At 38.6% G+C, this 25,812-nt stretch overlaps 1 protein-coding gene across 2 annotated transcripts in view; it reads right to left on the bottom strand.

Moving 5' to 3' along the window:
- Positions 1-25,812, bottom strand: part of cfap74 (cilia and flagella associated protein 74) — a 71,488-nt gene that overhangs the window by 36,973 nt on the left and 8,703 nt on the right. For both annotated transcript variants that reach the window (XM_051904412.1, XM_051904411.1), the window contains exons 8-22: positions 25,324-25,434; positions 25,089-25,191; positions 20,866-21,023; positions 20,597-20,765; positions 17,152-17,346; positions 13,719-13,877; positions 13,519-13,637; positions 8,838-8,904; positions 7,908-7,997; positions 7,613-7,771; positions 6,475-6,562; positions 5,875-5,990; positions 3,221-3,343; positions 2,989-3,110; positions 1,167-1,295 (exon numbers count right to left, since the gene is read on the bottom strand). In XM_051904412.1, the coding sequence (XP_051760372.1) occupies positions 1,167-1,295; positions 2,989-3,110; positions 3,221-3,343; positions 5,875-5,990; positions 6,475-6,562; positions 7,613-7,771; positions 7,908-7,997; positions 8,838-8,904; positions 13,519-13,637; positions 13,719-13,877; positions 17,152-17,346; positions 20,597-20,765; positions 20,866-21,023; positions 25,089-25,191; positions 25,324-25,434 (1,908 nt within the window). The remainder of the gene's footprint in view (positions 1-1,166; positions 1,296-2,988; positions 3,111-3,220; positions 3,344-5,874; positions 5,991-6,474; positions 6,563-7,612; positions 7,772-7,907; positions 7,998-8,837; positions 8,905-13,518; positions 13,638-13,718; positions 13,878-17,151; positions 17,347-20,596; positions 20,766-20,865; positions 21,024-25,088; positions 25,192-25,323; positions 25,435-25,812) is intronic.

Consider the following 25,812-nt stretch of genomic DNA (forward strand, 5'->3'; position numbering starts at 1 on the left):
ATCAGGTGGAATCATCCCAGACTCTCGTCCAGGGCCTGTAAGTTCACTTTGTCTATAACGGTGTAGGCTTACAGTGCTGCTGGACAGGCCGCCTCTGCCCTGCATGCCATGGCCATCCTGCAGGTCTTTCAGGCCAAAGCTCTAAAAGAGCTGCACAAGGGTAGTTCTGAGTCGGGATTGATGCATGAACTACACTCTGTGACTGACTTCGCTCTTCGAGTGAAGGTCATGGCGCAGGCTCTCGGCTAGGCGATGGCCACCATCGTGGTCCAGGAGTGGCATCTCTGGCTCAACCTTGCGGAGATGAGGGAGGTCTAAAAAAAGGTCGCTTTCTTGACGCCCCCATCTCGCAATGTGCCCAGCAGTTCTTGGCAGTCAAGAAGCAGACATCTTGCCACGACGTGATTCCACCGCCACCTCCTCCCTTCCCAGTCTGTCAGTAACACTCTTTTTAATTCCTGTCTATATGAAGCCCCATCTTCTGAAAAGCATAGTGTGCTCTGATTGGTCAGCTGGACAAGTGTGTTGTGACTGGTCAACCGTTTCAAGCGTGTTTGGGAAATGTCATGCTCTTCACAATAACCATCAGTTTAAACACACTTCTAATTCAACCAGGCCCCACCCCTTTATTTTGCATATACAGTTGCAAGAAAAAGTATGTGAAACATCTTTTATGTAAAATATCTTACTCAGTACAGTACTAAATAAAAAATAACATGCATTTTGTATTATCTCCCTTATTTTGTTAAAATTATTAACATTTTCACAGATTCTGCAAGTGGTTCACATACTTTTTCTTGCAACTGTACCTTGGGCTGGAATTATTTAAATTAGGAATATTGTGATGTGTTCTTTCCCAGAAGAAAACTTAACACTTCAATGGAGGCATTTCATTTCAAAGTCACTCCAAAGGCACTCCTATTGGAGTGACTTTGTACTTTGGAACTTTGCAGAGCTTTTTCATGCTCAAACAGCAACATAATACACCAAAGAAAGTTGAACATGTAAAAAAGCATAAGAGGTCATTTTTAATCTAAGTAAATTCCCAAATTTGTTTAAATAATAACGAGAAATTAACAGAAAAAAACAGCATGGAAGCCACCCCATCAAGCAAAGATTTAAGTCTAGTATTCTTTATCTAATTAAGTGTTGTTATTGAGGTCTACCTGGGCAGAAATTTCAGCTGAGCACTGAAGCTGGATTTGGCCTGGATAAATCCTGTTTTAGGTAGGATAGACATGTGGTTCCTCATCTCTTTACACACCTTGAATGTCAATCTGAGAGCTGAGCTGGCCCTGGAAAAAAAAAAAAAAACACCAAATATTAACATTCTCAGTAGACTGAAAGAAGACATTGGTTAAACAGAAAGAACCAATATATTCATATCTGAAAGAGGAGTCATTATCAATTTAAAGTCAAACACAATTACACTGCATTGTACAATGTAATATCCATGGTGTATGTGTAATCCCAACCAAACATTCCCAGCAACACAAAGCATAAAAGCACAACCAGAAAAACTAAAAATATAAAATATGAGAAGCAAATGAGATCTGTGCAGGCCAATCATTCAAATACACATTGGCAGGGCTGTAAAATATGCAGTACCCCACAATGTATATAGATCTAGAACAGATGACCCATTTTCCCCAATGTTGTCTGCAGCAAGAAGCTTCCAGAACAGCAGATATAATGGAAGTTCATCCTGGGAATTCTTTAAATAACCAGACTATGCAGAGCTACACTGAGAACATCAGACCATTCAACTGACGCTTGCAAGATGTAGGCTGGTGTTTTGAGGAGGTTCTACATTTGGTGAAGCAGCTTCAGATCATTTGATCAATGAATAAATCCCCAAGCCATCAGGCATCAAAGAAATATTTATGTTTGTAACAAGGTTTGTGTTCAGGGAAGGAGGAGGAGGGAACCGACAAAACAAACAACAAAACAAAAGTAAAGCAGCAGCCCCTCATGGACGACTGCCACGTATAAACATAAATCAACAACATAAAGTCCAGGCTTGGTCCTCTCATCCTTCACTGTCGTCCCTCCTCCTTTTATCCTTCTGGAGCTCCTCCTTGAGACTCGAGACCGGTGTGGTGTGCAGGTGATGCTCATTAGCACTCGCGCTATGGGCCTCGCTCCGTTCCCACAGCTCTCGGCCCCACCCTGCTAGCCACATACCTGCATCAGTAGCTGACGCTACGAGGAAACCACCTTTCTCCGGAAATACTGAAGCCTTACTGAATCACGCCAGTGTAGCGTGAAATATAGGCTGGATCCAATATGTAAGGTGACACTGAACGACACTGCCTGAGAATCTCTCGACTGAAGTAGAGCGAAGCTCGAGAAAGACTCTGAGCTAAGTTACATCGCAAAGTACACAATATCTTGTTCCTTCTTCTCAGGGAACCAAGGTTACGTTGCACAAGGGTGCAATTCCCTATAGAATGACCTGTGTCTCACTCCTTTCCTACAGCTTTATTGCTAAATATCCTCCTCTATCCCTAGCTCCTCCTCTCGTCCACAGTCAGGACTTGGCCCTTTGATATTCCTCTTCGAATCAGACATTTATTTTGATTTATGTTGTTACATCAATTTATTGTCATAAAGAACGTCAATGATATTTGTAATAAATTTATGATGGTTCTGTTCCGTTTAACCCAAAGGGGGTTATCACTGCGCTCCCTGCTCTTGTTGTCAATCATCTTTGACAGTAGTGGTCCTGACGGAAACTCTAGCTTTGTATAATTTATCCTGCTTGAACTGACGGTAAATATTACTGGCATGAGCAGTAACAATTACTTTACATAGGCATTATGTCCTGCAAAGTAATATCATCCTACTGATAGGCAGCAAAATAGGTCTTCTTAAGTCAACTCCACCTCCTACTGGAATTTAGTATTCAGTCAGTAATCCAGTGATGTATAGAATTCAGTGGCTAATGTGAATCTTGTCTTTGATAAAAATCTAACTGGTGCAATTCACCTGCTTTGAACTTCGATGCTGTCCTGATAAAGGCGATCATACATGCAGATTTTCAGGTCAACATTTGGCTTGGTCACCCACACAGGTGCGCTCTCTGCCACCCCACAAACTGAAACCACAATCTATGCATTTAGAAAACAAGGAGAAATGTGAAGTTAATATTTTGAGATGTTAAAGCAAATATAAAGTATGGAAATGTAAAACACTGTTTATAATTATGTGAAAACTCTACCGGTTCACAACCAGGTTGAGAAAACATGATTTGGAAATCCAGTTTTGCCTCTCCTGGAATGGTTGGTGTAAAGACGATGGGTATTTTGACACTCATAAATTGGCCGACATCACCTTCATAAGCCTGCAAAGAGAAGACCTGTATGTCACATTTTCATTTAACGTGAAACACTTCTCATGGTTCTGCCCCCTTTTGGGTAAAGCTCTTTGTTGTATTACTCATTTGTAAGTGTCACAACTATTTCTGTTCAAGGACTCTAATTTTGATTTTAATTTTTTTTCACAGTTCTTGTGTTTAGTACTGAGTACTCTGTAGCGTCTGGATAGATCCGGCGTAGTCAATCAACTTTGGAAATTTCAGAATGCTTTTAGCCTGCTGAACTGTGTTTGTAAATCTCACATCGGCCCCGGCCGGTCTGACAAAGACGAGCATTTTGGCACTTTCATGGACCCTCTGAGGTTAAACAGAGAACCCCATTTCCTAGCTCTTGAGACATCAAAGGGCCCCTCATGTGGACTAAGTGCCAGATCACATTCCAACACACACCACACACACACAGACACACAAACATGCATTGAAGACTGTATGTGTAAGATATATAATTATATATAAATGTAACCGCCGTTGTATTGTCAAATTGCATATAGTTATTCCCACTGTATAAGCTTAGCTAGGATTGTAGTGATACTAGTGTCATTTCCAACGGTTACATTTGACTGTAAACTCTAACTTCGTTTATATGCTTCTCTTATGACAAGTTTAGTCTCATTGTAAAGCTTTCGTTATACTCTAATTGAAAATGTATGTCACACTGTAAAATGCATTGTTCTATTTTTAATGGTACTTTGAAGAAAATGTACTCCGATCTGACACTTCATAAACTATGCAAATTAGGTCATAAATGGAGACAAAGAAAGAGTTTGCCCGCCAAAATCGCAACCTCATCATTGGCTGATGTACCCCAGGAGGCGTTCTGGTCTGTTGTCCTTAAAACACAATGACACGCGTCTCTCATTTGTCTCTCGATTGTCTCTCGCCATTTAACACCCGTCTCTCCCGGACGTCTCGGCGACCGCGCTTCCATCACGCGCCCCCTCTCTTCGGGACGACCATCTTTTGGCAACAAGTTTCTTTGTCAAACCCTCTTCATCCGTCGCCCGAAGTCTTCACTCTTCATCGTCTAGGAGACGGACTCTTTTTCTTTATTTTCCGGTTATCTTACTCTTAAGTTAAACCCTTGTTTGAAAATCCCGCCGAAGAACACCTTCTCGGAAAAGGACCAATCGCTTCAGCCGCACGCACCGAAACTCCTGCAGAAACACTAAACGACCACAGCACCTGAACCTATGCAAGTATAGAACCATTCTCTCCAAAGCGTTTTAAGCTCGATGTGTAAGCTGAGTTTCCTTGCTGGCTCTCAAAGGTTTTAACTGTTAGTAAGTTGCCATTCCTTTGATCACCTCTGTTTTCTTGACTTTACTTTCGCTTTCTATATATGTGTATTGTTTGTGTATGTTTAGTAGTATAGTCTCTGTATCCGTAGTTTCATATATTAAATACATTATATTCATGCTCGATTGTTTGTTTTGCTCATGCAACAAACCCAGGTCACTTTAACGTTTCGATCCAGTATCCTTGCTTTACGCATTGATGCTAGAATAGGAAGTCTTTCTCGTGGCCAGAGAAAAACCTTCCTTTTATAATCGGCTATGAAGAGCTAACGGTTTGCTGGACAAACTAGTTTCTCTAAATTATTATCAAACCAGAACTAATCATATATGTGATTGATTATAATTCGTTGTAATTAATTCACAATATATGTATAATTCCCTCTCGGGTCGGTATATGTATTATAATTAATCATAAAGCTTTATGATTTATTATATTCATATATTTCACCCATAAATTAATTAAATACCTGTACAGATTCGCTACAACTCATAATTTGTGATTGCCACTGAAGTGATGCAACTGACGCTTGTAGTTCAGGCGAATGTAGTACATCTGGATTACTTTCATACTACACACATCCGTACTATATAGAACATACTTTTTTAGTGGTCACAAAGTAAACTTATTTAAAATAAGTATCTACTCAAGAGAGTATGCGATTTCGGACATGGCCAAAGTTACCAAGTATTCCCTTGTTTGTTACTATAGTTACCGATTATGTTCTCCACCTGTTTCTAGTTTGATTCATTATTATCCTTTGTATTGGTTTCTTCAGTTCATGGTCGGTTATTGTTTTTGTGTTTTCTAGCTGTAACAGTTGGTAGCTGTAATGAAACACATGAAAAAGAGGAGGAGACAGAAACTTTAATAAATCCAAAACAGACAATGTAAGAGATTCACCAGGAGAACAACACAACCACATAAACTCATACGACACCGAACACAGAACAGAGGAAACTGAGGACTTAAATATACAGAGATAACGAGGGAACTAAATGAACAACAGGTGAACATAAACAGTAACTAAGGTAACTAAGTAGCAAACAGAACTCAGTCTAATCGGGACAGGGAGCACAATTAAAAGTCACTTTGGATAAATGTGTCTGCAAAATAAATAAATTCAAACTTTGAGAACCAGACTCAATGTTTGCCTTTCTTGATTGGTTTTTTTGATGTGTGTAAACAGGTCAGTGTGTTCATACCTCCTCAATACTAAACTCAGTAGGCTCATAGGTGCTCTGCTCCACTTTAGTATCCACTGATCGTGGATCAGCCATCAAAACCTCATCAGGACTGTGACTGATGACAGGAGACACACCTGACATTATAGACGAGGAGAATTTACTAACAAAAAAAATTACGTCACATATATACAATTATGTCCAATTAAGATACAATTCTGTTTCTTTTCATAGAAATAAGCAATTGTCAAAGCTAAGAAGAATGGAAAAGTGGTACACCTGTATTTTTTATTAGATTAAACTATTTATATCAGTACTTTTCAAATGTAATAAATAATAAGTATGTTTTATATTCGCCATTTCTATCGACTCGTCAAGTTTTCACAATGCATTCTGGAATTGTCTGAATTGTCTGAATTGTCTGCTCTGTCATTGTCATTGTTCAAGTCATTGTTCAAAGAGCCTAGTAAAAACCCAGGTCCTATTTCAAATGAAATTGTCATGTCAACACTGAGTTCATGTTGGCATAGTTATTGTTTTTACATGTTTGCAAATAAAATTACACATTTCAAATGTATTATTGAAAAAGCACTGCACCACAGGAGAAAAGCATCGTGTTACCTGGTCTGAGGTCTATCCCTGATGGGATTTCTGCTGTGTTCTCTGCGTTCAGACTGGGCATCTCTAAACTACTGGTTTTACCAGAATCCTGGGCAGAGAGAGAATGACCAAAATCTTAACAGCTCAAAAACCTGCTCTTTGCACAAATGTTAACCAGTGTTAAGTACCAATGTTTGTCTGTTTAACTAGGCCTTTAATCAATAAAACTGAATAACACACAAGTTACATTGTAGCATACGGGTGAATCTCACGAAACCTGTCAAGAACTGTCCGATGATATGTTTGCAATGTGACATTACAAAAAAGTTAGTTTTTTTGTCTAAAGGCCAATTTAGACAAGAGCAACAGATGCTGACAAACACGAACAATCACCAGATTACAGTATGTCACATTTCAGACATTCCACGACCTGACAAACGCCGATTGAACATGTTCAACTGAAGAAAATGAGTGCCAACACCAGCAGCTGCCGGACAGGAGAAATGCACTAATCTGACAAAACCGGACAAAGTGTCTGTTGCCGTCTGTCGGTTAGGTGTGAATTGGCCTTTAGGCAGTAAAAAAGACAGCATTACAATAATGAAACTCTAATCAGAATCACAATTAAAAATAATGAGAATTACAATAAAACGCCTGGTCACAGTTACGGCAATATTTTTCTGTATCACATTAAGAAGTTAGGAAGTAATTGTGATTAACTGTCATGAAAATAATGTCACAATGTAATGTCATTTCTTATTTTTTCTTTTGGTAAAATGTGACCTGATCATAGGATTGCCAACTGTCTTGTATTAGCTGGGATGTTAAATTTTTTGGCCAAAATGATTTTATTATAATAGAGTCTGCTGTCCCATATTCCCCACTATGTGTAAATTAAATCCTGTGTGTACTTTATGTTGTCATGACAATCAGTGAACGTCTTGTTTTCTTTATTCAAAGTCAAATATGTAACATTTGAGCATACAATATGAGTACCAAGCATACACATTGTTAGACCCTATTTAAGTGGGCTTCAGTCCCTCTATATTTCATCTCAACACCCCCAAAATTTGTGTTTGTGTGATCTCTCTCACTCAGTTCATTTATGATCACAGAGGCACTACTGGAGGAAACAGTCAGACGTATCAGTATTATTCACCAGTGTGCTGTTGAAGGTTTGCTGAAGGGGACCGGTGGAGACGGGTGTCAGCGTGTAACGAGTGCCTAGAGCTCCTCTGTTGGTCATGGTGATTACTCGTGAAACTGTCTGTCCGACCACATGAGTGCCAAAGTCCACAAGACAGTGATCAACAACCATCTGGGGAAAAAAGGGAGATAATAGGATTTTCGAGAAAATGCAATAACAATCCACCAAAACCTCAAAAATGCGTATCTGTTGTGAAATTTGAAATTAATCACGTGAAACGTGTCATTTACTGTACAAAAACTCCTACCTCACACTTTTTCTTGGAGCACTTTATGGCCACAGAAAAAGGTCCAGTAGCCGATTGAAAGTGAATCTCACCATCCAAATCCACATCGAGCTATGATAAATATTGAATATTTATTACTGTGGAGCATTCCCTGATCATTTTCATAATATTTAAAGAGGGTAAAAAAAACATTGTAGAACAGGATTGAAATGATAATCATCTAAGATGTAAAAATTTGTCCTGTAAAGGACACCTTCGTTTTTAAGTAAGTGAAGTCAACTTGTATTAAAAGAAAAGTGTGTTTGGTTCATCATGGGTGGCTCAATCACTTGTCTTGCCCAGATCTCATTTATTCTATCATAAGAAACTTAATTTCTATCATAAGAAAGTCTTCAAATAGGGCACTCACACTGACAATGATAAAGCCACTGAAAATCAATCATTTTCAGTGAGAGTTGGGGATTTCTGGTGACCGTAGGCAATGTAGGAGTTTCCATGCCACTCACTAAAGTTTTACTTTATGCAAATTAGCAGTGACACATGAGCGGGATTCATTATAAAGTGACCGATCAGCTCACTGATTAAATTTCTTGTCCCTAAAACTGCTTGGTGTTAAGCATTAAGGCACTATAAACACAATACTATGATTTTCTGAAATAATGTATTGTGAAAAGTGCTATACAAATAACTGATTGTGACAAAGCAATTACCTATGAGAGTAAAATTAGCGGAGCTCATGTGATCTGTCCCATGTTGCTATGAGCAATTTCACTGTTCTCTATGATTTATCTCTACCCACATGCAGGGTTATAATAAAAACATGTTAAAACAGAATTCATCTTATTTTGTCTGCCAAAGCATCTCATGGGACGTACAGAGTGAAGCAAAGATATATTATTCCTGTGACAAACACCAGATGTGATGCATGTATTGAGTAGAGAAAAACCTTACCAAAGGTCTAAATATAGCCTCCAGTTCACAAGCCATGCCTGCAGACATGGGCCCTGGTGGCTCGAAACTGCAAGAAAAGAGGTCACACACTTATTAAATTAGTGAATAAAAGCAAACGGCTTGATAGTGACTAATCTGAAATTCTTTGCAACAACTACAGATTGACAGCATGAGAGATTCACCCTGCATTTGCATCAAACTTTGTTGTTAGCATATGCTAAAAGGTTGATATTGAAATAAAAAATGGTGTGACAGCACAAACTAATTCCTATTAAGAGACAAAAGCCAAGTAGTCTGTTTTCTGGTTTTGGTAAACTATGGTGTGTCTGTGTGATTTTGTCTACATTTTGGGAACCAAATGAGAGTAAAAGCTAAAATCAGCTACACTGTTGGAAGCAGCCAATGTTCAAATTAGAAGAACAGTTTAAAGTCTATAGCTGCGTCCCAATTCAGAGGCTGCATCCTTCGAAAGCTGCGCTCGAAGGCCGAAAGCGTCACAGCGGCATGACTAAGGTTGTCTTAATTCAAAGGCTCCTTCATATACAGCCTACAAATGCGTCCTCCTTTCTCTGAGCCGCGAAGAATTAAATGACTGGATCCTTCACAGCCTAGCCTATACCAAGATTCACTGCATGCCAGTGACAACTGGATTTTTTTCAGAGAAAATGCCAGATTACACTTTTAAATGTAAGTATTAGATTTCATCTTACTTAAACAAAACAAATGTACAAAATAACCTTTTAAAGGTTCAAATGTTGACATATCTTACTAAGATTTTACAGATAGTTTATACTCTTTATTATGTACATAAATGAGCAAGCTGAACATATTTATACAGTGAACCCTGTTTTGTTTTCAAAAAAGTCCAGTACAAATGTTTCTGCCACTCGTCAACGACAGCTGTCACAGTTGCAAGGCCACATTAGCAATCCCCGTAGGCTAGACAACCCATTTAACAATGCATGGTTCGACCTTAACTGACTTTACATGACCTTCGAAGTATGCAGCATCTGAACTGGGACACAGCTCGGGTGAACCAGAAGTTGCATATATGTGGTTGTGTGCAAATTTTGCAGGTGTCTCCATAGGGGTCGTCTCACAAAAGGTTCACAGAAAGGATATGTTGATCCTGTTTGAGCCTGTTTTTTTCTATCTGAAGATGTTATCTCTTAATGTTGCCCTACTCTAGGCATTTAAGAGGGTTGGTGACTTGCATGCCTTGTAGGTCAGTCCTGTGAATATGGACTTTGCCATATGCAGTGAACTGGCATGATTCTATAGAGTCTATAGAGATTCTATATGTTCCCAATGTGTCATGACCAGGCGGCAACCTCCCCCAGTTTCTCTTGAAGCCAATACGGAAGTGTTTTAAACTGCAGTTCATCGACTGGCCGCTAGGGACAGGCTCCAAAAGAGAGCAGAATCTCAATGACTCCCATGTTAAAATGGCCAACTTTACAGCAGAATAAAACATGTTTACACCCTGGATCAAATTGTGTTTTTTGTCTATACTGCTAATTTTGCCCTTCATGACAACTCTGAGGGGGGTGAATTTTTTTATAACTCATCCGTTTAAATTATATTAAGCCTTAAAGTTCTGCATAATTAAGGGCGTGGTCACTTGAGTGACAGGTTTTCCGCTGCTGTCTGTGAGCCGTCACTTTACCTCAGCTAATTCCAGCTGCTGAATTTGGCATCTCTGCCGTGTTTGTGCTTTTTTCGGGATTATTACAATTATACAATTATAAAATCATATATCTTGCTGCGTTAATGGTCGAGACTCGAGACAGATGTACGTCTGTCCCAGCTAACACACGACGTAACAGTCACATATTTTGGTTAGCTGGGGTGTACATGTGCACACATGCGGAAGATAAACAGAACACACGTTGTTGGATTGTCTTGGCATTTGCTAAAAGTTTTCGTGAGATTTACTACAATGACAATGGTGGGAGGATATAAAACTCAGACAGCACTGCTTGGATATAACTAAAACTGCTCCACTATTTTGAAAAATCATACTTTGGACGCGGGCTCATTTGTTTCATATACAGTTTTACAACATAAACTGCTCAGATTGCATAATTTCTTGAGGAGCGATGATGGAGAGCAGATCATTCAGAAGAAATGTGAAGCAAACAATGGACAATGTATCAATATTTCATGGATTTAATGCTTTTGTGGACAAAAAGTGCTGTTGTTCATGGACATTTTACCCAAGTGCGATGGATTGTATTCATCTCACGATCGCTATTTCATTACAAAGGTATGAAGTCCCTTTATGATTTTGCCTGTTGTCATTTTCACACCTGACACAAATGACAATATTACTGTTGCTGGAGCATCTATATTGTAAAAAAGACACCGTAGATAGTAAACCTTTAGAACTTTCTAATGATATAACTTATCTTTATTAATATTATAGATAGATAGATAGATAGATAGCTCCTTTGCCTGCTAACATGATCACGTCACGCTAGGCGGGCATGGTTTCAGCAACCAGGCACCTCAGCTTCAACCACGTCTCGCCTCTTTGCCCATTTTCAGTTATCCGGGAGTGATGTGCAGTGACGTGCAGCTAAGATGCCAGCAGCCTCATTTTCGCTTCAAAAATGCTCTTCAGAAATCTATGGGTGACATCACGGACACTATGTCCATATTTTTTTTTAAAGTCTATGGTCATGACGCAGCGTCTCGTTCCCACCTAGGGAACCAGGGTTACCTAGATGTTTATGTGAATATTGTTTTACATTCAATTACATTAAATGCTGTTTTAATATTTATATCTTTTGTAATTGTTAAAGGGTTAGTTCACCCAAAAATGAAATTTCTGTCATTAATTACTCATTCTCATGTCGTTCCACACCTGTAAGACCTTTGTTCATCTTCAGAACACAAATTAAGATATTTTTGATAAAATCCGATGGCTCAGTGAGGCCTGCATTGACAGCAAGATAATTAACACTTTCAGATACCCAGAAAGCTACTAAAGACATATTTAAAACAGTTCATGTGACTACAGTGGTTCAACCTTAACGAGAATAATTTTGTGTGCCAAAAAAAACAAAATAACGACTTTATTCAACAATATCTAGTGATGGGCGATTTCAAAAACACTCATTTTTCATTTTTTAAAAATTAAAAATATCTTAATTTGTGTTCTGAAGATGAACAAAGGTCTTACGGGTGTGGAACGATATGAGGGTGAGTAATTAATGACAGAAATTTCATTTTTGGGTGAACTAACTCTTTAATAACTGATAAATAAAAAGTGACACTTACATTCATTCATAATACTTAGTAAAAGATGTCATTAAACAAATATCTAAACTATCAAATACTGTTTTTATTTTGTTTCCACATTCATTTGTAGATTCAATGTGAAATGATTTTTATGATTGCACATTTTAATGCTAGGTGCAATTAACTGCGATTAGAACTAATTACAGAAAGCTGTGCAATTATATGGTCATTTTTTTATATTCAAATTAATACAGTAAAAAATGTAAAATGTTTCTGTGAGGGTTAGGGGATAAAAAAGTCACTGTAAAGTCCCCATCATGATAGAAAAACAAATGTATACATGTGTATTTGTTTACACAAACCCTCATAATCACAATATTGCGATTAAACTTTACCTCATACCTTCGATTAAAGTAATGTGATTAAGCTCATAATCGTACTAACCATAATCGCATTAAACTAGGTGGTGTATGCCGATTTTAATCACAATAAACAGGCATGTAAACACCTAATCGCATTATTCCCGCTCTGGCCAAAGTGCGCATGTGTTCGGACGTACACGGATGCCATGTGTCGTTCACACAACTTCATGAATGAACTCCGTGACATTATTCTGAAGTTTTCTCTTCACCAAATCGCTAAACTCTGTCAACACAACTCGCTGCACAATCTCTGCTCCGTATCTTCATCCAGACGGCGCAAAAAACAAGACGGCAGAGTAGGCAAACCCAGCATTGCGATGTTCATCATGGCGCTGAAAAATATCCAGTACGTCCATAAAAATGTATTTTGAATTTGATGTGAGTAGATTAAAACAATGGCCGGTAACATGCATACTGTGAGTGTTGTATAATCATACTTATTAGCGAATAATCAGAGTAATGAAAATTGAATGTAAAATGGAGTGAAGATTTCTGCTTGTGTCATGTAAACATCTTAGTGTGATTAAGACCTTACTCTGATTATGAGAAATAATCGCATTATTGGTGCACATGTAAACATAGTCAATGAGGCTCAAATCTGGCTTAAAAGAAAACTCACTCCCACAGTCATACTCGGGAATAATTCGTCCAAAACTAAAAAATTCTGTCATTATTTACTCACTCCCATGTCATTCAAAACCTGCATGTGTTTCTTTTTTTCTGTGGAACACAAAATAAATTATTTTGAAAACACTGGAGTCCAAACATCAATGGACCCAAGAGAAAAGATAAAAAAGAACATTTTCTGTTCCACAGAATAAAGCCATTCAGGTTTGGAAATGACGACAGAATTTTTTCAATCTTTTTAAGACAAACAGAGAGAGCCAGCAAAGGACGCCAGGACCATGTGCCAAACTGCTCTGGCTTCAAAAGAACATCCCTTCTATCAAAATGAGACTGATAAGCAAACCCCTAAATGTAAGATGCTTATGTGACATGCTAAAAAATCAGCCTACCTCACTGACACATGATCTTTAAGATTCTGTGACACTCCCAACAGCTTACAGTAATTAGTCGTGTATGTGACATTGGTGAGTGTGAATTTCTTCTTGTAGACCTTCCCAACATCACAATCCTGCAAACACAGTTCAGAAGCAACATGCAATTTATTCATTTTTATTGTTCTTCTGATTTGGAAAAAGTCTGCATTCGGTACCTTAAACAGAATAATCTCTGGTTTGCTGATGAATGGTGGTCCTTTTGATTCTCTACCCTTTATAGTCTTTTTTGCTGCTTTTGAAACCAAACTTTTGTTCATGTCAGTCTTCATTGTGGTGTAAGATGTTTCAAGATGAATGTTTTCATCTGATGTGGCCTAGGGGGACAGATATGACAGATATTAAAACAAACACAAACAACAAGGATTTGTAGCTGTAAATGAAAGAATGATATTTATTTTACTATAGCGTAATAAAAGCAGCATTGAGGGAAGAGTAAAATAAAAATTAAACATAGCCACTATGTTAAAGGGATAGTTCACCCAAAAATGAAAATTTGATGTTTGACGTTGCGGTCTGTCACTCGTATAATGCTTGTCAATGGGAACACCATCTATAAGAGTCAAAAAAACATGCACAGACAAATCCAAATTAAACCCTGAGTCCCATGACGACACATTGATGTCCTAAGAAACGCGCTCTGATGACGGAAGTGATCTCTCGCGCTTATACTTCAATGAGTGCAAGAGATCACTTCCGTTGTCAGAGCGCGTTCAGACCTCACATACCGGATGCTCAAGGCAGTTGGACATAGTGGTGTATTAGAGGTAAAAAATGATATAAATACTATTCGGTTTCTCGCACAAACCGATCATTTGTGTCTTAGGACATCAATGTTTCGTCATGAGCCGCAGGGTTTAATTTGGATTTGTCTGTGCATGTTTTTTTGACTCTTATAGATGGAGTTCCCATTGACAAGCATTATACGACTGACAGACCGCAACGGTTGGAGTTAAAAATCATCATTTGTGTTCTACTGAAGAAACAAAGTCACCTACATCTTGGATGCCCTGGGGGTAAGCAGATAAACATCAAATTTTCATTTTTGGGTGAACTATCCCTTTAAGATTATGTCCTAAGAACTAGTCTGACCAGCTAGCAGTTAGCCAAGAGGTAATCGTCTTACTTTTTTAGATTCAAATTTTATGTAACTGATTTAAAGTTAAGACCCGTATAAATGAAAAAAAAAAAAATTAAGACTAAATAGTAAGACTAGTCTAAGCAGTTTATGCAACTACTACTGATTATTATTACCAGACTGCCCTTGCTCCACTCCTGCATACCTACTGCTTTTTCAACTGTTTTCAAATGTTGTCTGCAGTAGATCACAGTTGCAATCTTGGAGCAAAGACAGTGTGCTTTTGACAGGGTTGCTGCACATTTATTAAAGTCAAATTTAAGGTTTTTTTTAAGACCTTTTTAAGACCTGAAGAAATAAAAATTAATACTATACATTAGGGGTGTGCAATATTGACAAAAAATGTTATCTCGATATTTTTAAAGTTGTTTCAAAAGCAATATTTGCCACCTTAAAGTGATTTCCAGGGGCAATTTTACCTACATATTTTTTTTTTCTAAACTTATTAGATGTATGCATCATCTTTTAAGTTGAATTCTAACATTCAAATTAAATTCTATTTGCGTGTCGAATCAGCGGTTCAGAGCGCCAAAGTCACGTGATTTCAGCAGTTTGGTGGTTTGACGCGCGATCCGAATCATGATTCGATACGCTGATTCATTATGCTCCGAATCTTCCTGAAGCAGTGCTTTGAAATTGGCCATCACTACATAAGTCGTTATTTTGGTTTTTTTTGGTGCACCAAAAATATTCTCGTCGCTTTATAATATTAATATTGAACCACTGTACTCACATGAACTGATTTAAATATGTTTTTAGTACCTTTATGGATCTTGAGAGAGGAAAAGTCATTGCTGGCTATGCAGGCCTCACTGAGCCATCGGATTTCAACAAAAATATCTTAATTTGTGTTCCGAAGATTAACAAAGGTCTTACGGGTGTGGAACGTCATGAGGGTTAGTAATAAATGACATTAATAAATGACATTTCATTTTTGGGTGAACTAACCCTTTAATATATTTACACAGCATTTACAATTTGACCACATAAATTTAATTCAACATTTAAATTTGAAATTATTTCTAATTTTAACTTTTTAATTAAAATGTACTTTAAATATGAAACTAAACTGCCAGTAGGGGGCAGCAAGTCACTGTCTTAATGAGTGAGTCATTCATTCAACCGATTTGTTCAAATGACTGATTCATTCAGAAACGAAGCAAGTGAATCATTGAATCATTAATAAAACTGATTCGTTCAAAACGCGGATTCAGTCAGTATATAAAATAAACATTTCTGTCTGTTGCACGGAGACTGTTCTGCTGTTCTTCATTTTGAAATTTTCGTTTGCGAAATGAAAAAAAAAAACAATATTGACAATATTGTGTCTAAAATGTAACTCACAATGTTAACTTATTGTTCATTTAACTGTTGCATAAAATAAATATCACATTTGCAATTGTTCTGATTTGGGAAAAATGGCACTCTTGCTCGTGTGATATTGTATAACTACATCATTTCATATGATATAATTATAAGATAAAAATCATCAGGGAAAAAATGCCCATGTATCTTGAATGTTGAGGGCATATAACTGCATACATCATGCAATGAAAGCGTGAGTGACAAACTTAGTGTCACATCGTTAAAACATATAATTACGATATCATCATAGACGATACTTATCAAACACCCCTACGCAAATAAAGAATGAACTTACAACGGTTACTGAACTGACATTTACCCATTTTCCTCTGCTCTCTTCCTTTCGCGTGCAGGAGACAGTAGCCTACGTTATACGCTGTAGTAAATGCCGCGAGGCCCGCAAATTGTCAAGTGAACAAGCAATTCCACAAAGAAAAATAAAATAAAAATATGTACGCTAATTAGATAGTTTTAATTTGGCAAATGATTTAGATGTCTAAGTCAAATTGTCATCTAAAATTTTAAGACCCTTTTATGAGTAAAAATAAGACTTTTTAAGACTTTTTATGGCCTTAAAGTTTAAAAATCTAATTTAAGACTTTTTAAGGATCCGCGGGAACCCTGTTTTGAGATATACCAATGGTAGAAACTGCAACACTCAGCATTGAGTGGCTGTCTCATCTTGTCTTAACAGATAGTCCCAACCAAAGCTCATTCCATTGGATGAGCCATTGTGTAATGAACTGGGCTGTGTTTCCCAAAAGCATTACATACTGAAAAAACAACTCACATCAGTCTTAAATATAGTAAAATGAGTTCTGAAGAAAATGAATGAATTAGGGGTCATTCACACAGAATACGTTAAAAACATGAGATGCAGGTCAGTGGAATAAAAATATGCTTATTTTTTGTGTTTTTTAAAAGTTAAACTTCTTTTAACTTTAGTGGCTTATTTTTAGAATGCCATGTCATGAATAAGGTGTTGCAAAAGACTCGAGCACAATGGAAAAGCAGTACAATGAGATGAAAAAACGTGCTCTGTAGCCCCTTAAGTGTCACATGCTTATGCATTTTACTGAAATTGTTACCATATCTTCTTTGTGTTTGTGTTCCCAAAGGCCGGTGAACTCGGGCTGGGCCAGGCTCATCTCTCTTTTATCTTCATCCTCCATTTCTACACACTCGCCCAACTTCAGCTCTGCAGAGTCTGAAGAGGAACTGACATCACTGTTACTGTAGGACCTGATGCAAGATGCTCTGGGACTTGACATTACACGCTTTTCCTGAATTAAACACAGCAAGTGGAAAAAAGTGAATGTTAGTGAACCAGTATGTTGCTTCCATCAACATCTTTTGATTTGGGGTCAGTTGTATATTTAGTTATAAACAATATAGCTCTATGACTGTAGTACAGAATGATTCCATGATGTTATGCACACAGAAATATTGTTCATTAAGGATGGCTTTCAAAACTTCAGATAGTGTAGGTAGGTTTGATAACAGCACAAGGAACGTTCAGCACTTTCCGAGGTAGAGGCCTACAGAGCAAGCCATGAGCCTGACAGCTGTGGAACTTAATTTAACCAGTTGAATGTGGACATTGTCAAGATGTACACAAAATAGGACGTCACAGAGAAAATGACGGCAAATCTCTGTTCAGTTAGTATGCTGTTTTGGCTGATGAGCACAAAACCAGAGCTAGAGGCGTATCACAGTACAGGGGTTACGATACACCCCGTCCATTAAATAAGAAAAAAAGATATCAAATCACATGTATGTTTTACTAATTCATTCCTTTCTTTCCTTCTATTAAATCCTGATGAAACAATGATTTTATGCATTGGACCAAAAACCTGTTCACGTAACATCTTAACAATACATTTTGCATCTAGATGGATGTACTGTTACTCCAGCCTCTACAATTAAAGACCTGGGTGTTTATTAGACAGCAACTTGTCTCTTGAAAATCATATTTTACAAAAAATGCATTCTTCCACCTTAAAACAATTCCAAGTTACGAAATATTTGACCTGTTTCTGATGTAGAAAAGCTGCATTCATGACTTCAAGACTGGAATACACTAGTACACTGTAAAAAAAAAACCTTTTTTGATTTTAGTAAACTAAACTAACTTTAATTTAATAAAATTGAATAAACTTAATTTACTGTGTTTGTCCCATTGATTTGTCAAATGTATTTGAACTGACAAAATTAAAAAGAGTTACTTTTGACTTTTGAAAGTTATATTCAACTGTCTAAAAACAAAACAGGGTTCACAACCTGTCTAAATATGTTCACCTTGGTCCATTTATGTACATAATAAAAAGTATAAACTATCTATAAAATCGCATTTAGTAAGATATAAGACAACATTTGAACTGGTTTAAAGTTTTTTTTTTTTTTTTTTCCTCATTTTTACATTTGTATCATTAGATATTTGAGTAAGTTAAAAGGGTAATCCAGCATTTTCTCTTAAAAAAAATCTAGTCGTCACCAGCAGTGAATCTTGGGATAGGCTAGACTGCGAAGGATCCATTGATTCTATCCAGGAAACGAAGGACGGATTTGTAGGCCACATCTGAAGAAGCCTTCGAATTGGGACAGCCTTCGTCATTTCTAAGCACAGAACATTTTCAGGAAGGCTACATCAGAGTTTAGGAGCCAAATAGAAAAAAGCTTTAACTCCTTTTGTGGAATTTGATATTTCAGGTACTATCAATAGTAGAGTTTTGTGATCCTAATGAGCATGATGGACTGTATCATGATACAAGATTGGTGAAATACAAAGATGTAGCCTTCCTGAAAATGTTCTGGGCTCAGGCACACTCTTTCAGTTTAAATCTAGCTTCAAGATTAAATCTAGATTCATCTCTTAAGGAAATTTCTTGATTTCATGATAGTTTCCCTGTTCATTAGGGCCAAATGACATTGTATCACTGAAATATTTTTTTAAAACGAAGCTCAACATGCTTGGAAGCGATCTGTTTTGTAAAAAAGCATTATACAAATAAATGTAAACTGAACTGAATTGAAATAATGATGTCTCATGATAAGACCCTTTTAATGTACTGCAGACACATTATGGTTTACCATGGCATGATTCAATGTGATCTCTACTTCTGCAGACAAACTGGCAGCATTCATACACTTACTGCATTTTCTCTTTGTGGAGCACAGAACATTCAACCATTTCATTGTTACAAACCCGATTGCAAAAAAGTTGGGACACTGTACAAATTGTGAATAAAAAAGGAATGCAATGATGTGGAAGTTTCAAATTTCAATATTTTATTCAGAATACAACATAGATGACATATCAAATGTTTAAACTGAGAAAATGTATCATTTTAAGGGAAAAATAAGTTGATTGTAAATTTCATGGCATCGACACATCTCAAAAAAGTTGGGACAAGGCCATGTTTACCACTGTGTGGCATCCCCTCTTCTTTTTATAACAGTCTGCAAACGTCTGGGGACTGAGGAGACAAGTTGCTCAAGTTTAGGAATAGGAATGCAGGCTGACCATTTCAGTACCCGGATCCTTCTTCTACGCAGCCATGATGTTGTAATTGATGCAGTATGTGGTCTGGCATTGTCATGTTGGAAAATGCAAGGTCTTCCCTTCCACTTTGCCACAGTCCATTTTAAATGAGCCTTGGCCCAGAGAAAACGCCTGCGCTTCTGGATCATGTTTAGATATGGCTTCTTTTTTGACCTATAGAGTTTTAGCCGGCAACGGCGAATGGCACGGTGGATTGTGTTCACCGACAATGTTTTCTGGAAGTATTCCTGAGCCCATGTTGTGATTTCCATTACAGTAGCATTCCTGTATGTGATGCAGTGCCGTCTAAGGGCCCGAAGATCACGGGCATCCAGTATGGTTTTCCGGCCTTGACCCTTACGCACAGAGATTGTTCCAGATTCTCTGAATCTTTGGATGATATTAGGCACTGTAGATGATGATAACTTCAAACTCTTTGCAATTTTTCTCTGAGAAACTCCTTTCTGATATTGCTCCACTATTTTTCGCCGCAGCATTGGGGGAATTGGTGATCCTCTGCCCATCTTGACTTCTGAGAGACACTGCCAACTCCGAGAGGCTCTTTTTATACCCAATCATGTTGCCAATTGACCTAATAAGTTCCAAATTGGTCCTCCAGCTGTTCCTTATATGTACATTTAACTTTTCCGGCCTCTTATTGCTACCTGTCCCAACTTTTTTGGAATGTGTAGCTCTCATGAACTCAAAAATGAGCCAATATTTGGCATGACATTTCAAAATGTCTCACTTTCAACATTTGATATGTTATCTATATTCTATTGTGAATAAAATATTATATAAAATAAAATATAATATAATATAGAATATATTATATAGTATAAAATATTATATAAAATATAAGTTTATGAGATTTGTAAATTATTGCATTCCTTTTTTATTCACAATTTGTACAGTGTCCCAACTTTTTTGGAATCGGGTTTGTATAATGATAAATGTATATGGTGAGTGTCACGCTAAGCAATCACTGGTACCTCTCTCATAGGCGCAGTTGGAGGCAGTATGTTCTGCAAGAATTTCTCATCATGTTTTTTCTCACGGCTCAGTACAGGAGATTTTCTATGCCTCTCCTTCATGTTCCTTTCCGAGAGCAATTTAGCCACAATCTCCATTTTCCCCACTCTCTGTGTATCTTCAAATTCCCTTCAATAAAAAAGATAGAAGATATGAAAAACATACAGTATAATAGCTGTCCTAAAAACTTTTTGAGCATTCACAATAAAAGTTTATGGGAAATTCTCACGCTTTTTTCTTGTTGATGCGCTCCTGCAGTCTCAGTCGGTGGATGTATTCAGTACTGTTCAATCCTTTGGCCTCCAGAGACTCTTTCATTTGTTGCTCTTGCTCTCTCTGTTTCTGTTCATAGGCTTTCTGTCGTTGTTTTCTAGCACACATAGTTTCCTAAGTACATGGAGAGAAGATCTATCAATGGCTTATGCAGATGCAAACATTCGCCCAGAAATAAAGTTCTTGGGTCACTTGTCCAGTGCTGCAGCGGATACACACATGATTGAAATGTTTGCCCTGTATGAGTCACAATTTATCACCATTAACATTCTTTTGTCTCTGTTCTGTACATACACTATATTGCCAAAAGTATTGGGACAGCCCTCCAAATCATTGAATTCAGGTGTTCCAATCACTTCCATGGCCACAGATGTATAAAATCAAGCACCTAGGCATGCAGACTGCTTCTACAAACATTTGTGAAAGAATGGGTCGCTCTCAGGAGCTCAGTGGATTCAAGCGTGGTACCGTGATTGGACTTATTGCACAGGTGGCAACCTTTCGTGAAATTTCCTCACTACTAAATATTCCACGGTCAACTGTTAGTGGTATCATAACAAAGTGGAAGTGGAAGTCAGCCAGGAAGTGGTAGGCCACGTAAAATCACAGAGCGGGGTCAGCGCATGCTGAGATACACAGTGTGCAGAAGTCAATAGCTACAGACCTCTAACCTTCATGTTGCCTTCAGATTAGCTCAAGAACAGTGTGTAGAGAGCTTCATGGAATGGGTTTCTATGGCCGAGCAGCTGCATCAAGTGCAATGCAAAGTGTCAGAGGCAGTGGTGTAAAGCACACTGCCACTGGACTCTAGAGCAGTGGAGACGTGTTCTCTGGAGTGACCAATCACGCTTCTCTGTCTGGCAATCCCATGGACGAGTCTTGGTTTGGCGGTTGCCAGGAGAACGGTACTTGCCTGACTGCATTGTGCCAAGTGTAAAGGTTGGTGGAGGGGGGATTATGGTGTGGGGTTGTTTTTCAGGGGTTGGGCTTGACCCCTTAGTTCCAGTGAAAGGAACTCTTAATGTTTCAGCATACCAAGACATTTTGGACAATTTCATGCTCCCAACTTTGTGGGAACAGTTTGGGGATGACCCCTTCCTGTTCTACCATGACTGCGCACCAGTGCACAAAGCAAGGTCCATAAAGACATGGATGAGCGAGTTTGGTGTGGAGGAACTTGACTGGCCTGCACAGAGTCCTGACCTCAACCCGATAGAACACCTTTGGAATGAATTAGAGCGGAGACTGTGAGCCAGGCCTTCTCGCCAACATCACTGCCTGACCTCACAAATGCGCTTCTAGAAGAATGGTCAAAAATTCCCATAAACACACTCTTAAACCTTGTGGAAAGCCTTCCCAGAAGAGTTGAGGCTGTTATAGCTGCAAAGGGTGGGCCAACTCCATATTAAACCCTACAGATTAAGAATGGGATGTCATTAAAGTTCATGTGCAGTTAAAAAGCAGGCGTCCCAAAACTTTTGGCAATGTAGTGTATGAAGAGTTCAGATGCAAAAACCTATAAGTCCATCTGACATGTTTTCTTTTAAATGAGCATTTTTTTTACCAGGCTCCTATGTTTAGGTTCAGTAATTTCACTTTAATGGCAATGAAAAGGTTATTAGTTAGTTATTGAAATGCCTTATTTTCAAAAATGTCACTTTAGTCAATTCATTAGTTTTTTAACAAATTTGACTGTCTTTTGCTGCAAAAAAAGTCCATGTGTGTCCAAAGTCCACCTCTTTGGACAAGAAGACAAAGTAAAACGTCCATTTCTGTCAGTTTTACAGCAGCAAAAGGAACACTGTTGTGTGTACTTGCTACTTGCGAAATCCTGTCATTGTCACTGTACGATGGACAAAACATGATAAAAACTTGCAGCTCGGCAATTGAAAGTTGGCTCATACGCACACCGTCATTCATCTTGAAATCATATGATTCGATTTGCATCTCCCGATTGGTTCTTCTGTGGACTTAGAGGATTTTGCTGACAAAGGGAAGTGGAGTTTAGCAGTTTCTGCCAAAGAACCGGTATTTCTGAATGGGCTGACACTGGTATTTAGTGGATTTGAAGCAAAAGTATTTGATGAACGTATACCATGTGCAGAGAGCATTCATTAAAGCATTTTTTTTTTAAAAATGGGAACCACCACACTTGTCTGCCAATCATCAAGCGCTGTCCCTGATTCCCATGCAAAGTTGAACAGACGTGTCAGCTCATACAGCCCGACTACATCCACCTATCATCCACCTCTGATGCCTTGCCATTTCTGAGCTTTTTAACTACCCCAGTGACTTCCGCCAAGGAAATGGGCAATAACTTCCTCAAGTCCTCTAAGTCTGCCTCTTCTTGTGAAGAGGGGCATATCCTCCAGGTTCAGAAGATCCTCAAAATCTTCCTTTCACCTCCAAAGTCAGCAAGTTTCCATCCCGACTTACAAAAGTCCTTCTCCATGGCTTCACCGAGCTCTTCCCATAACCAGGTTTTTGCTTCCACAACCACTGCGGCTGCAGTCCTTCTAGCCTGCCAATACATGTTGGCCAACCCTGCTGAAAAATCCAGCTTTGCTGTTCACCAACATAAGGTATGCTTTGTATGCTGGGACCAGCAAGGGTTGGTGGTTGTTGGTTTGGACAGTGGGTGTGCTTGAAAACAGCATGACTATAGGTGCTTTTCCACTGCGTGGTACGACTCTGCTCGATACGACTTGGCTCGCTTTACTTTGGCTTGATTTGTTTTTCCACTGCAGTTTAGTACCGCTTCAAAGTGGGTGGGATTATAGACTAATCATTATAGCTCCACCGCTACCTCGTCTACTGACCACGATACAGCCATTTATTTTTTCAAGTTGAATGCGACGGTGGTTTAAAGCAAGTCATTTAAAAATGTTGTGCGAACAAATAATACTGCGGTGGCTGTTGCTGACAATTTAAATTTAGCGGGTTTGGTGTCTCGTGTTTAAAATCCAATGACGCTGGTAGTGACGATTCTCTCTGACCAATCAGTGATCTGCAGTGTTTACACATCACATTTTAGCATCGGTACGGCTCGCTTGGAACCTCAACCGAGGTGGTACTAAATAAAGTACCAGGTACTAGGTACTGTACGCAGTGGAAAACCCCCCAAAAGTGAGCCGTACCAAAAGTGCCATATGCTGTTCCACCAGCTAGACCAGCACTATACCAGCTCTAACCAGCATAAACCAGCCTGTACTAACATGGAATTCACTCTGGTTTTTGCTGGTTAACCAATCCCAATCCCTCTTTCTACATGACAGCCTTCCTCACTGTCAGCGTCCACCAACATGTTCTTTCACAATAGACACCCTTCCAGCCACACCTTGAAGCAGCTACTCCCACAATGGAGGCTTTGAACAGGCCCCACTCTGCCTCCATGTCTCAAGTCTCTGTAGGGATCAAGGAATAGCTCCTGCAGAGGAATAGCTCCTCCAGATCTATTGGACCTTTACCAAACTCTCCCAGTTCACCCTCACAATTCGTTTGGGTCTTCCAGGTCTGTCTGGCAGCCTCCCCTGCCATTTTATCCAACTCACCACCAGGTGGTGATCAGTAGACAGCTCTGCTCCTCTCTTCACCCGAGTGTCCAAAACATATGGCTGAAGATATGACAACAAAGTCAATCATCAACCTTTGGCCTAAGGTGGTTTGGTACCTAGTACCCTTATGAAGCACCATATGTTTGAACACAGTGTTCATTATGTCCAATCCATGACAAGAACCAAAGTCCAACAACAGAACACAGCTCGGGTTCAGACAGGCAGGATTGGGCGTTAGAATTGGCCAATAGTACTTGGCCCCCCAGGGAATCCAAGAATAAGTCTGAATACTCATAACATATGAGTAACATAAGCAGAGCCTTCTCACACCAACTCTGGCTCCTTCCCCTCATTCTAAGCATCAAAAACTTGTTTCCTCAACCAAGGTCCTGTCCGCATGAGCCCCTCTCTATAGTTGCTGTTAGTTGTGCACCGCACCAGTCACCTAAGCTTCTCCTTGCAGGTGTTGAGCCCACAGAGAGGTGGCCCCATGTTGTTTGTTTGGGCTGAGCCTGACTAGGCCTCATGAAGCATTACACACATATTACACTTTATTCATAGTGCAGAATTCCACACGTCACACCTCCCAACTCAACTCATAACCCTTACGACTGATTAACTGTACCTGACTGGCAGTGAAACTGGCTTTAAGTGTCATCACTGCTGTCTGCCTCTTCTTTATTAGCTCCTTCCTCCTCTCTTCAGCCTCAGCTTCTTTATGTTTCATCCTACAACACAAGAGCTCTAAGAATAAGTTCTTTATTATCTTCTTTTAAATAGTTTATTAGACAGGGAGCTATTATGAAAGCAGAAAATTGAAAGTTCTAATTCAACTAAAAACTTGCATGTGTGTATATCACCTCTGTAGAGTTTGTTTGAGGTAGACAGCTGCTTTGAGATGGCTAGCAAGAGCCTGTTCCTGTTGTTTCCTGTTAACTTCTGCCTGCTGTTGCAAAACCTTGTCACGTTCACTGTCACATAGAAGATTACAGAAATAACACTGTTGTCTGAAAAACTTGATCAAACATTAGGAGATTTTCAATAAATCATTTTGAGTCAAGAGAGTCAGGTAAGATTTTACTTAAAATGTACTTTTGGCAAAAAATAATAATAAATAGCTTCTGGCATGAAGATCATTGCAAGTCACTATGGATAAAAACGTCAACTAAATTTAAATATGTTCAAATGTGTTGCATTTCTTCCTTTGAAAACCTATGTGATTTTTTTTACCCATTTTACCATCCATCAGGTGAAAAATCAGCAATAAGTCTAATTGTGACATGATTTAGACTGTTAAAGGTGCATGCGATTTCTGAGAAACAATGTTGATATTTGAAATCAATACCCAA

Source organism: Ctenopharyngodon idella, chromosome 8, assembly GCF_019924925.1.
Source record: "Ctenopharyngodon idella isolate HZGC_01 chromosome 8, HZGC01, whole genome shotgun sequence".
Lineage (NCBI taxonomy): Eukaryota > Metazoa > Chordata > Actinopteri > Cypriniformes > Xenocyprididae > Ctenopharyngodon > Ctenopharyngodon idella.